The 13669-nt window shown below is 45.4% G+C and overlaps 1 protein-coding gene across 4 annotated transcripts in view; it reads left to right on the top strand.

The window, feature by feature from the left end:
* RAI14 (retinoic acid induced 14) overlaps positions 1-13669 on the top strand; it is a 150472-nt gene that overhangs the window by 19851 nt on the left and 116952 nt on the right. For all 4 annotated transcript variants that reach the window (XM_089908750.1, XM_089908749.1, XM_022599626.3 and 1 more), the window contains one exon: positions 12419-12501. In XM_089908750.1, the coding sequence (XP_089764876.1) occupies positions 12466-12501 (36 nt within the window). In that variant the 5' untranslated portion in view covers positions 12419-12465. Of the gene's footprint in view, positions 1-12418; positions 12502-13669 lie in introns of those variants that run through there.

A 13669-nucleotide genomic window follows, 5' to 3' on the forward strand; every position in this document is an offset into this window, starting at 1 on the left:
CCTTCCTTGTCTCTTGTAACATTCTTTATTTTAAAGTCTATTTCATCTGAGTGTAGCTACTCCAGCTTTCTTCTGATTTCCATTTGCATGGAATATCTTTTTCCATCCCCTCACTTTCACTCTGTATGTGTCCCTAGGTCTGAAGTGGGTCTCTTGTAGACAGCATGTATATGGGTCTTGTTTTTGTATCTATTCAGCAAGCCTCTGTCTTTTGGTTGGAGCATTTAATCCATTTACATTTAAGGTAATTATTGATATGTATGTTCCTATGACCATTTTCTTAATTGTTTTGGGTTTGTTTTTGTAGGTCCTTTTCTTCTCTTGTGTTTCCCACTTAGAGAAGTTCCTTTAGCATTTGTTGTAGAGCTGGTTTGGTGGTGCTGAATTCTCTTAGCTTTTGCTTGTCTGTTAAGCTTTTGATTTCTCCATCGAATCTGAATGAGATCCTTGTCAGGTAGAGTAATCTTGGTTGTAGGTTCTTCCCTTTCATCACTTTAAGTATATCATGCCACTCCCTTCTGGCTTGTAGAGTTTCTGCTGAGAAATCAGCTGTTAACCTTATGGGAGTTCCCTTGTATGTTATTTGTCATTTTTCCCTTGCTGCTTTCGATAATTTTTCTTTCTCTGTAATTTTTGCCAGTTTGATTACTATGTGTCTTGGCATGTTTCTCCTTGGGTTTATCCTTTTATCCTGTATGGGACTCCTGCGCTTCCTGGACTTAGGTGGCTATTTCCTTTCCCACGTTAGGGAAGTTTTTGACTATAATCTCTTCAAATATTTTCTCTGGTCCTTTCTCTCTTCTCCTTCTGGGACCCCTATAATGTGAATGTTGTTGCATTTAATGTTGTCCCAGTGGTCTCTTAGGATGTCCTCATTTCTTTTCATTCTTTTTTCTTTAGTTTGTTCTGCAGCAGTGAATTCCACCTTTCTGGCTTCCAGGTCACTTATCCGTTCTTCTTCCTCAGTTATTCTGCTATTGATTCCTCCTAGTGTAGTTTTCATTTCAGTTATTGTATTGTTCATCTCTGTTTGTTTGTTCTTTAATTCTTCTAGGTCTTTGTTAAACATTTCTTGCATCTTCTCGATCTTTGCCTCCATTCTTTTTCTGAGGTCCTGGATCATCTTCACTATCATTATTCTGAATTCTTTTTCTGGAAGGTTGCCTATCTCCACTTCATTTAGTTGTTTATCTGGGGTTTTATCTTGTTCCTTCATCTGGTATATAGCCCTCTGCCTTTTCATCTTGTCTATCTTTCTGTGAATGTGGTTTTTGTTCCACAGGCTGTAGGTTTGTAGCTCTTCTTGTTTTGTTGTCTGCCCTCTGGTGGATGAGGCTATCTAAGAGGCTTGATGGGAGGGACTGGTGTTGTGTAGAGCTGACTTGCTCTGGTGGGCAGAGCTCAGTAAAACTTTAATCCACTTGACTGTTGATGTGTGGGGCTGGGTTCTGTCCCTGTTGGTTGTTTGGCCTGAGGCAACCCAACACTGGAGCCTACCTGGGCTCTTTGGTGGGGCTAATGGCAGACTCTGTGAGGGCTGAGGCCAAGGAGTACTTCCCAGAACTTCTGCTGCCAGTGTCCTTGTCCCCACGGTGACACAGACCCACCCCCGCCTCTGCAGGAGACCCTCCAACACTAGCAGGTAGGTCTGGTTCAGTCTCCCCTGGGGTCACTGCTGCTTCCCCTGGGTCCCGATGTGCACACTACTTTGTGTGTGCCCTCCAAGAGTGGAGTCTGTTTCCCCCAGTCCTGTCGAAATCCTGCAATCAATTCCCACAAGGCTTCAAAGTCTGATTCTCTAGGAATTCCTCCTTCCGTTGCCGGACCCCCAGGTTGGGAAGCCTGACATGGGGCTCAGAACCTTCACTCCAGTGGGTGGACTTCTGTGTATTAGTGTTCGCCAGTCTGTGAGTCACCCACCCAGCAGTTATGGGATTTGACTTTACTGTGATTGCGCCCCTCCTACCGTCTCATTGTGGCTTCTCCTTTGTCTCTGGATGTGGGGTATCTTTTTTGGTGAGTTCCCGTGTCTTCCTGTCAATGATTGTCCAGCAGCTAGTTGTGTTTCTGGTGCTCTCACAAAAGGGAGTGAGAGCACGTCCTTCTACTCCGCCATCTTGGTTCCTCCTCTCCCACCATTGAGGTTTTTTTTTTTTTTAACATCCTTATTGGAGTATAATTGCTTTACAATGGTGTGTTAGTTTCTGCTTTATAACAAAGTGAATCAGTTATATGTATACATATGTTCCCATATCTCTTTCCTCTTGCGTCTCCCTCCCACCACTGAGTTTTTTTTTTTTTTTTTTGCGGTATGCAGGCCTCTCACTGTTGTGGCCTCTCCCGTTGCGGAGCGCAGGCTCCGGACACGCAGGCTCAGCGGCCATAGCTCACGGGCCCAGCCGCTCTGCGGCATGTGGGATCTTCCCGGATCGGGGCACGAACCCGTGTCCCCTGCATCGGCAGGCAGACTCTCAACCACTGCGCCACCAGGGAAGCCCCACCATTGAGTTTTAAAACACCTCTCTCACCCCCAAAAAGAGCACATATGCTCATTTGCAGTCCCTCCTTGTTACCATTCCAGCCCTAGACAACTGCTAATCTACTTCCTGTCTATAAATTTGCCAGTTCCGGATGTGTCATACAGATGGAATCTTACAGTATGTGGCCTCTGTGTCTGACTTTCACTTAGCACAATGGTTTTGCGCCGCATGTGTCAACAGTTTGTTCCTTTTTGGTGCTGGAGAGTACTTCATTCCACTGTGTGGAAATGCCACGTTTTGTGTACCTAATTGATGGATAGTTCAGTTGTTTCCACTTTTTCACAATTATGAATGCTGCTGCTATACGTTCATGTACACATCTCTGTGTGGACGTGTGTTTTCATTTCCCTTGGCAAGATGCATAGGAGTGTAATTGCCAGGTTGAATGGTAAATTTATATTTAACTTAAGCTGCCAAACTGCTTGCCACAGTAACTGTTTGCTTTCCAACAGTAACTGTTTGCTTTCCACATTTTGTATTTCAACTAGTAACGTTTGCGGGGTGGCCCTGTCTTTTTTTTTTTTTTTTTAAATATAAACGTATTTATTCATTTTTGGCTGTGTTTGGTCTTCATTGCTGTGCGCGGCTTTCTCTAGTTGCAGCGAGCGGGGGCTACTCTTCGTTGCGGTGCGCGGGCTTCTCGTTGCAGAGCACAGTCTCTAGGCACGTGGGCTTCAGTAGTTGTGGCTCGCGGCTCACTAGTTGTGGTCGTGGGCTCAGAAGTTGTGGCCCACAGGCTCTAGAGTGCAGGCTCAGTAGTTGTGGCATACGGACTTAGGCTCCGCGGCATGTGGGATCTTCCGGAACCAGGGCTCGAACCCATGTCCCCTGCATTGGCAGGCGGATTCTTAACCACTGTGCCACCAGAGAAGTCCCATGCCCTGTCTTTTTAAACTTGATTGGTTCTTTTGGATCTTAAGATGGGGAAAAGCCATGGAATGGACTTGAGATGAAGAAGGTAAGGTGCTTAGCACATATGCTTGCCGTTTCGGGCTGATTACTAGGTGTGTGCAGGGCGGCCTTTTCGCTTGAGAGATGGACACGTGGTGTGTTTCAACAGAGCTGTTGACACCAGCATTAAAGATTTGGAAACGTACACTAGGAACGGCATTTTAGAGATCATCTTAAAAAATAACCTCAGGGACTTTCCTGGTGGCACAGTGGTTAAGAATCTGCCTGCCAATGCAGGGGAGACGGGTTCGAGCTCTGGTTTGGAAAGATCCCACGTACCGTGGAGCAACTAAGCCCGTGGGCCACAACTACTGAAACTGCGCTCTAGAGCCCGCGCTCCGTGACAAGAGAAGCCACTGCACCGAGGAGTAGTCCCTGCTCGCCGCAACTAGAGAAAGCCCGCGCGCAGCAACGAAGAGCCAGTGCAGCCAAAAAACAAATAAATAAATGAATTAAAAAAAAAAACTCAACGTGAGGGACAATCACGTGGACTTTCTTAGCCCTAGCGTGATTTTTATATTCCAGAGGTAGCTTGTTTTCACTAAGCCCATGCTTTTTAAATTGGGTGGATTTAGGGCACAGGGTAACCTTGGGACTTTCCTCTGGTAGGCTTATCAGAGCATGTTAGCAGCCGATTTGACAGCCCAGATAGTAGTGTTACCAGAGCCCCGGCCAATTTCGTACCAGTGCTGGTGGCTCTGACTGATTCCTGGACCATGATCGGTCCTGGTTGATGGCAGGTTTTATTTTTAAAGAAGAATGATATATTTGTTTCTCAAAAGCAGTGTCATCCCCCAATAAAGGCAAGTTGTGAATATAGGGAGGGAGATTAATGTTCTTAAGAGTTTTACTTCATGATTATTATGATACAGTATCTGAATGCCATTTACAGTTTTCAAAGAACATGATCATTTTTTGGAGGGAGTAAGTAAGATATTGGAGTATTTTAGAAAAGATTCATTGCCAAAATGAAACAATTGCTTATGTCTTTTTTTCCCCTTACCTTTCCCCCTTCCTTATCAACTGGGCAATCTTTTAACACACCTGCACCTTAGTGAATTCATAAAAGAGATGACATATGTGAAAGCATCTAGCCCATAATTAATGCTTAGTAAAGTTTGCATGTGTGTTGACTCATTCATTCATTTATATGTATCTTTGCTGAGTAAATAAGACACCGAAGATGTGATCCTAAAGCAGTGTTGTTTGTGTCCCAGTGACACTTTAAAATTTATTCAATGAAGTGAGTCTATCTCTTGCTTCTCGATGAAATCTATAACTTTTCTCATTAGATTTTTAAAAAATTCTACAGTCGGTTTCAATTGCTAAATATTCTTAGTTTAGAACTTGGAATGCCTGGTTTCAAATAAAAATTAAAATTTCAAATGTGATTTAAAAGAAAATATCTTTCCTTTTCTCTCTTTCCCTGCTTTCTCCTCCTCTTCTCCTGTCTTCATCTAATGGTCATGTTTTGTTCCCACCATGCCCCCCCAGGGTTGCAATGGTAAACCGGGGGTTGGAGCAGGGAGATGCGAAGTAATAGGGATAAGAAAGTTCTTACTTGGGCTCCCCTGGTGGCACAGTGGTTGAGAGTCTGCCTGCTGATGCAGGGGACACGGGTTCGTGCCCCGGTCCGGGAGGATCCCACATGCCGCGGAGGGGCTGGGCCCGTGAGCCATGGCCGCTGAGCCTGCGCGTCTGGAGCCTGTGCTCTGCAACGGGAGAGGCCACAACAGTGAGAGGCCCGCGTACTGCAAAAAAAAAAAAAAAAAAAAAAATTCTTACTTGATGGTACATAGCAAGATAGTGCTGTGCTCTCTGAACCTGATAGATGTTTTGAGCTGACTCTCGCTCTTGGGGTCTTTTGGGGGGAATTATGGTTTGGATTGTGTCCTCCTAAAATTCATATGTTGAAGCCCTAACCCCTAGTACTGTGGAATGTGACTGTATTTGGAGATAGGGTCTTTAAAGATGTGATTAAGGCAAATAGGGTTATATGAGTGTGACTGGTGTCCTCTTAAGAAGACATTAGGACACAGACACACAAGAGGGAAGACCATGTGAAAACAATGGGAGAAGAAAACCACCCACAACGAGGGAGCGAGGCTTCAGAGTAAAATCAAAATCAGCCTCGCTGTTACCCTGATTTTGGACTTCTGGCCTCCAGAACTGTGAGGATATAGACTTCTCTTGCGTAAGCCACCAGATCGTGATACTTTGTTATGGCAGCCCTAGCAAACCAGTAGAGGAGGGCTTTGGAGATCCCTCTCCCCTTCCTTGTTCCACTCCTGGACCATCACTGGGGGCCCCCTGATTCCCTCGATGCAGGTGACGTACTCACCTCTGCTTTGTTGCTTCTCTATCTGGGAATCAGTTTCTCCTGCTCTCTTCACCCTCTAATCCACTGTGTTAGACAGGATCCACGACAGCTTACTACCGTCTCTCATGAATTGTCTACATCTGGTCTACAGGAGGCGTACATCTGTGCTCAGATAAACTCCAGCGTTCAGACTGATCACAGCCCAGCAGCCACCGCTCCTTTTTTTTCCCATCCTCACAGCTTAGGCCAGTTTCTCTCCCACCTTTTAGGTTTTCTAGGCAAGGATCAGACCCCTGTCCAGTCTCTCCAAGGGGTCCTGTAGGCCTTTCTCATGAGGTTGAGTAGGCGTGATGGGAATCATTGCATAGTTCTCTCTGAAGGAAGATCCGCCCCCATTCTCCACGTGCTCTGATCCTTTTAAACCCCGGACGTGAGTGAAGGTTTGAGAGTCCTGTTAACCAGTTTTCAGCTAAATCCTTTGAAAATATGCGTGCTGGACTGGCCGCTTACTTTGGAATGATATGTCTGTTCTATCTTTGTGCTTGCAATTTGACACTCGGTGCTTGGTCACTCATCCTTTCTCTCAGCCTCAGTGAACTTCTGCTGAGGATGGACCTCGCAGAGAGTCCTGCTGAGGTTAGTGGTGAAGACTTGGGCGTGGCCAGGATGGACTTTTTCCTTGTTGAGAAGCTCCCTGACTGGAAGTGGTAGAATCTCATGCAATAATAATAGACCAGGCATGTAGATTTGGGGGAGTCCTTGGCCTGCTTTGTATCAGGCTGATAAAATCTCTGTCCTAAGCGCTTGCCCCCAGGATTCTAGTGGATGGTCCTTGCTCTCTGTTGACTCTTACATTCCATTACTGAAATGGTCAGCTCCCTTGGCTGAGCTCAGCATGTGGTTAGGGAGATGCTGCAGGAGAAGCACAGCCAGGAGAGAGGAGAGGCAGGCAGGAGGGGAAAGGAGGGCCAGCCTGGTAAGATTCGTAGGCCAAATGAGGTGGTGGTTTTGGTTTGTTTGTTTGTTTTTAACTTCTTAATGTTTTCACATGTAGATGTGAAAACTGATCACAGAGTTTACTCAAACCCCAGTACAGTTAACCCAGTCCATTTGGGACCAAAGAGAGCCTTGCTGAGGTCAAAGGTAAAGTCTAAAGGCTACCCAGGCACCTGACCCGTATCTTTGTCCTACACATTCCTTTAGGAAACACTTACCGATTTTATGCCAATGGCTAGCACCCGAGTAATAAGCAAAATGAAAACTCTACCCTGAAAATCCTCCATTCCAATGTAAACAGCCTGAGATGTACATTTTCAGATTTGTCAAAAATTGGTATTGGGGCCCTTGAACCCCTCGCTCACATCCAAGGTCTAAAAGGGTCAGGGTGTGTGGAGATTGGGGGAGGATCTTTGGAGAGAATTTTGCAATGATTCCCACCATACCTACACAGCCTTCTGAGAGAAGCTTCTAGGACTGAGGGCAGAGCTTGGACAGGTATCTGACCCTTGCCTGGGAAACCTCAGATGGGTGTACCCGATCTTGTGGGAAGGGCCTGACAAGGTACCCTTTTCTCATCAGCTTGCCCAAATCCTGAGTTTCCTTTATAGCCACTTAGACCCTACCCCTATGGTGAAGACTTCTCTGATGCTGTGAAAGGTCTCTCCAGATAAAGATGTCCCTGATGAGAGAGCCTGTCATGCCATCCAAGCTGCTCCTTGGGGAGTTACTTTTTATAGTGTTTGTCTTGCCAGATTGAGAGCATTGAGCATTTATAGCTTTTGGTTCAAATTCCATGTTTGTGGGAGAGAGATGATTGAGAAAACAGGTACTTGAGGGAGAATAGGTAGTAGATGCTGGCAAGGAGAGAAGTATTTTAATTTTAGTTTCTTGCATTGGTTCAGTATCCTCTTCAGTGCTTTGGATTTTAAGTCTGATGTTCTTTTTACCTCTAATGCTGTGGTGATTCACAGGGAATTGTTTTAAACCACTGCCCTTGAATCCTGGGGTATGGCATCTTGGATGCTAGTACATTCCTGTGATTCAGGAAAATGTACATGTGGGTACCACTGCCATCTGCCTTTGCGAGTTCATATCGTTTCTTAGTGGCCATGGGTAACCTCCTAGTTTCTCTCCTAGATTTTAGTGTAGAGGGCTCCCCTCTCACCCCACACAATATTTTGAAAGGTTCAGTCAATGCTCGAAAACGTGGGTCTATTATATCTACTCATACAATGTCTCTAGATTATCTTTAATGAAGGTGTCAATTATAGGTATGGTACCACTGAGTCTAGAACAGTGGTTCCCTATCTAATTGAGCATCCAAATCACCCGGCAAGTTTAAAAAAAAGAAAAATTACAGATTTCTGAGCCTCACCTCTGATTACAGAATCCAAATACCTGGCTGGGGCTCCAAGGGGGCCCTTATGCACTGACATAATTGCCAGCGTTGTCTTATGAAATAATCTTTGCGTCATATGTCGGGGTGGGAGAAGGAGTGGTTGGAAGATAGAGGACAGGAGCGTTTTTTTCTAACCGTTTCAGCTGGGGGTGGCTTATGGTAGAGAAATGGCTAAATAAAGAGAATCTAGGGCTTCCCTGGTGGCGCAGTGGTTGGGAGTCCGACTGCCGATGCAGGGGACGCGGGTTCATGATCCCACATGCCGCGGAGCGGCTGGGCCCGTGAGCCATGGCCGCTTAGCCTGCGCGTCCGGAGCCTGTGCTCCGCAACGGGAGAGGCTACAGCAGTGAGAGGCCCGCGTACCGCAAAAAAAAAAAAAAAAAAAAAAGAGAATCTAGGAGCAACCACATGTTAGCACTAAGGGCACTGCTTGTTAGCCTTTGTTCCTTCGAAGATCATTTTCAGTCAGTCCAGACGTTTCTAACCTGGAATTTTTTTAACCCTAAGGATCGGAGAGGTAATGGAGATTATTAAACTTTTAAAAAAACGACAGCTTTGTTCAGTCGCATTCTCCTCAGTTTGCCCATTTGAATTATACAGTTGAATGGCTTTTGGTACGTTCACAGGTTGTACAGCTATCATGGCAGTAAATGTAGAACATTTTTATCACCCCAAAATGAAACTCTGTATCAATTATAAGTCATGCTCCGGACGCGCAGGCTTAGCGGCCGTGGCTCACGGGCCTAGCCGCTCCGCGGCATGTGGGATCTGCCCGGATCGGGGCACGAACCCGCGTCTCCTGCATCGGCAGGCGGACTCTCAACCACTGCGCCACCAGGGAAGCCCTATTATAAGTCGTTTTTAGTACTCAAAGAAGTCTAACTTATTAGTTCATACTGTAGCCCTATAGGCTAATATCAAGCTTTTTTGATTCAGGCTAGAATTATATCAGATAAAGTAGCTCATGTTAAGCTTTGATTGAGAGTTACATTATTTTTAAAGGGAAAATGGATTAACAAACCCTGTTTGTTGGATCTAGTATTTCAGATGAGAAGGCAGCACGTTTGTGCATCTCTGCCCTAATCCATCCTCCGCGATGGAGTGACATCACATGATGACGGGTGACGAAGCTGTGTTTCAGTGACTTATTCTGGGTTTGCGCAGGGAGCAAACTGACTAACATTTCTGCTCCGTGGGTAGACATGCTTGAAAGGGGAGAATGTGATTCAAACACCCTTTCCCATATACGTGAAACATTTCATCCTCTTTTTGAACCATTCAAATGAGACTCCCGTGCAATTCATTTGTCTTCACCGCAGCTCTTTTGATCTAAGCGTCTTGATTAAGTGACTTTTCCAAGGACTGCTATTAGTGTAGCCTGGCTAAATTGATAGATGTCACTTTATCCAGTCTGGCTTTTGGAAGTTTGAATTTGGGAATTAGAGCTGTAAGATTCCAGCTGCCCCAAGGAAGGCAAGTCACTCATTGACTCCTGGGTCCTCTTGGGGAAGAGGAAGAGGTATTGAGGCAGAGGGAGCCCAGCATCATTTCAGGGGCAGGTGACTTCTCCCTAGTCCTGGCTTCCAGGGGTTAGGTTCTTTTACCAATACTGGGAAAGCTGTGATCTGTTACTAACTTGAATTACCCCCAGCTACAGTTCTTGTTTCTGAAGTTACTATTCTGTGGGTTTCCAGAACTTCTTTACCCTTGACCCCTATCTCTGTCATCCTGGAGTTATACTCTTGGACCCAGCTCTCACACACCCAGAGCCTTGATTCCAGGAAAACATTCACTTCACAGCTAATACCTCCCCCTGGGAATTTTTGGAATTACTTGCTTTATTTACTTAATCCTCTTAATTGCTCATTTGCATACTTCTCACTGCCACGCTGGGGGTGGGTTGGGGGGCAGCGGACACAAAGACAAACACCCAAAAAAACTGGCACCACACCCACGAACACCCCCCCACCCCCACCCCAACGTGACCTCAAACAAAAATGCGACCCAACTTCGTTGCCTAAGACATTGCGTTCTTGCCTGAAGGAATGCTTTGGGTGGTTCCACCTTGGTGGGCTACACAGTTTGTGGATTATCTAAGCCTGGGTTTCTCTTTGCTTCTTTTCCTGCTGCATGGATTTGGCCTCTTTTCTTGGTTATTAGCACTTCTCCCAGAGGGTGGAAGGAATTGAACTGAAAGGGCGATTTCCGTTTTCTAGCTACATTTGATGGAGAACCATGAGCCAGTGACAGGTTGGGAACATCTGATTGTCATTATTTCTACTTGGATTCATCAAAGGTGGTTTGCTTTGACATGAAGAAGGGCTGTTTTATAAACCAGCTCCACTTTGATAAGGATAGTTCCTGTTTCATGTACCTTATTTCTAGGTTCTCAAACTTGTATGCCAAGTAAATATTCAACCAAGGAGGTTCCTGGGCCCTGGTCCTGAGATTCAATTTCCATTGACTTTTGCATTTAGCAAACTGTCCCCAGGTCCTTCTGATTCAGATTAAGGAGGGGGCCAACTTCCAGAAACACTGTCTGGGAGTTTGTACTTTGCTGTCCAGGTCCCAGCCCAGCCTTCTCTGTGGTTAAATACGTGGCAGTTAACAAGGTGTAATTACAGTGTGTGTGGTTTCCAAGGCAACACACATTCTGTCATCCCTGCTGAGGCTGGGAAGATTGAAAGGGACCACAGGGAGGCTGCCTAATGGTGTGGCCTCCAGATTAATGTCATTGAGGTGCTTTATGATGACCGGGTTTTGGTACCATTTGCCCAAGGGCCCTGCTTAAGGGCAGCCGCAGTAATGAAAGTAAACAAATTAGAAGCCAGGGAGCTGCTGGACCACTTCTGGAGGTGGCGATGAAGACCTGAGGAGGGATGAGTCCAACCTTTCAGTTGCTTGCATTTCCCCTGCTCTATTTCCTCAAATCGGTTTAGTCCAGAATGATAAGGATGGTGGAGAAACATGACGACCTTGAAAGGCTTTTGAAAAATGATAGTCAACTGTGGTCAACATCCGACCACCCTTCCTTAGTCCTCAAATGGACAGGACTGTTGATGTCCCCTGTTCTCACTTTGTCAACTGAGGCTTGAAGTTACATTTCCGGAGCACTTACTAGGTGATGGGAACTTGCACAAAGATTTTTCGGGCCTTTTTGACCTGAACGGGAGGGTTCCACACTGTACATTTTCCACGTTTAAAGATGGAAAAGATCAAGTTCGTACCATATTTTAGCACAGGAGTTTACTGTTGGGTTTTAGTTTTAAAGCCGTAGGGCAGCGGAAAAGGCATTCAACCATCAGTCTGACTTTGGGGTCTGGTTTTGACTTTTACCATACAGAGGTTTTGGGAATGCACACAGGTTTCTTCACTTCTCTCAGGAGGCTCTGTCTCGGCCTCTGGAAAATGAGGGGCTTAGACTAGATCAATAGTCTTACCTTTTGGATGGTGGCAACCCCCTTGCAGAATCTGATGAATATAGCAACTTTCTTCTCTTAAAAAAAGTACATATATACTGTCATTCCAAAAATTACCTTCACTTTCTGAAGGGACCACAGACCCCTCCTAAATGAGGTGGTTTCTTAAAACTTTTCCAGCTCTGGCTCTGAATCACTGGGTCCCACGATGACCTGGGGGGAGTCTTTCACTGTTTTGAGTGGCTTCCTGAGGAATGACATATTCAGTGAGGGAGGTTTTGTTGATTCTTGCATTTTTCACTCATTGCCCTGTGCATCTAGGAGGGGGAAGGAAAGAAGCCACACTGAGAAAAATAAATAGGGAATGAATGGCATCTGGAATATGAGCTGTTTTCCTTATCATGCTTCACTACGGTGGCCCTTCCAGAGGAGGTTGAGGGTATAACTATAATGTGAAGGGTGTGGAGAGGAGTGAGTTAGGCACACGGATACTGTATTTTGTGCAGTGACAGGTCAGCAGTTACTTAAGCTTTTTCTACTTTGAATGGGAAGTTGGGATAAAATTTCAAGTTTCCGTTAACTTGAAAATGTCAGAAGGTTCCAGGTAGTATCACGAACGGGAATAACGTATGTTCTTTACCACTTCCCAGCCCTTCACCCTGACCACCTTCCTGACTCAACCCCAGTCGCCTACCCATGGCCCGAAGTCCTAATCCATTCAGGAGGGAGTATCTATAGTGTTTGTTTGGGAACCTAGATACTTAATTTCTTCTTTTCTTCCTCTGGTTAGGTGCTGAAAGTCTCCTCTAGAGCTCTGGAAGGCTGAATGGACTAAACATGAAGAGCTTGAAAGCCAAGTTCAGGAAGAGTGACGTAAGTAGTCTGGCTGTTCCCCCTGCGTTCCTGGGGCTGCAGCAACACCCTCCCTCATACCTTGATAAGGTGCTGGGTTAATCAACTACAGAAGCCAGAAGCACTCTGGGGCCCAGCTCAGGGTGGCTTTTGTGAACAGCGTGTTCTAGGTTCCTTGCTCTATGTGTGTATAGTTTCCGAAAATGACTTTTTTTTTTTTTTTTTTTTTTACTCCTGGCATCTGTGCCTTGGAGAGAAAGGAACAGTCAAATTAAACATCTTTTTTTCCTCCCCTTGATTCTCGATAGAGTGCCAGAGTATTCCTTTTAAAATTCTAATGAGACTACTGCTCAAACCCTCCCCCCTCCACCTACCGGCTCTGCATCTCACTTGGAATAAAAGCTAAAGTCCTTAAAACAGCCTACCAGTCCTTATACCGGCTGAAATTAAACACCTTAACAAAAAGAATCAGTCAAATGCCTCAGCATCGTTAAAGTCCCCCCAGATCTGATTCAGAATGTCATTCTTAGAGGAAGCTAGTCTCATGAAAGTGGTTAGGAATTACGTGTTAGCAAGGTTCGTCTTGGCATTTAGAAAACTTTTAAATTCTGTTAGGCTCTTGTGGTGAAACAGCAATATCTATTGCTGTCTGCACCTTTATTCTCCCAGCATTCCTGGGGTTCTCCCTCATTTGTTATTCATCATAAAAGACTGGATTGGAGGAACCAGTTGTGATGTCGGAATTACGAGACAAAGCCTCCCAGAGGAGAAAATGGAGAAAGACAACATAGCAGCGGGATTATACGTGATGCTATTGTAACAAAAGGTCACCTTATAAACGCTGCCGAGGTTCCAGTCTTGTACTAGCTGCACTCCAGATGCTTGGAGCAGAAATGGTTGAATGGGAGAAATTCATGGAAGGGTGTGAGATGGAAGCTCAGATGTGTCACCCTCCTACTGGGTTTGCTTGGCTGTCGTTTTGCATTAGGTAGTTAAAGGTGAACCTGGATTTTATTTCTGTGCCATGAATTATATGACAGCTTGGTACAGCCGCATTTTTGCAATAAGTGGAGGCCGTGTCTTTTATGGCTAACATCACACACACACACACACGCACACGCACACGCACACCCACACACACCTCCTTTTTGCTGAAGCTTATCTCCTGAGGCTGCATCATGACATGTAA

This window comes from Delphinapterus leucas, chromosome 3, assembly GCF_059928025.1.
Source record: "Delphinapterus leucas isolate spDelLeu-1000000601 "Yukka" chromosome 3, BTC_Dleu_Yukka2, whole genome shotgun sequence".
In the NCBI taxonomy this organism is placed as follows: domain Eukaryota; kingdom Metazoa; phylum Chordata; class Mammalia; order Artiodactyla; family Monodontidae; genus Delphinapterus; species Delphinapterus leucas.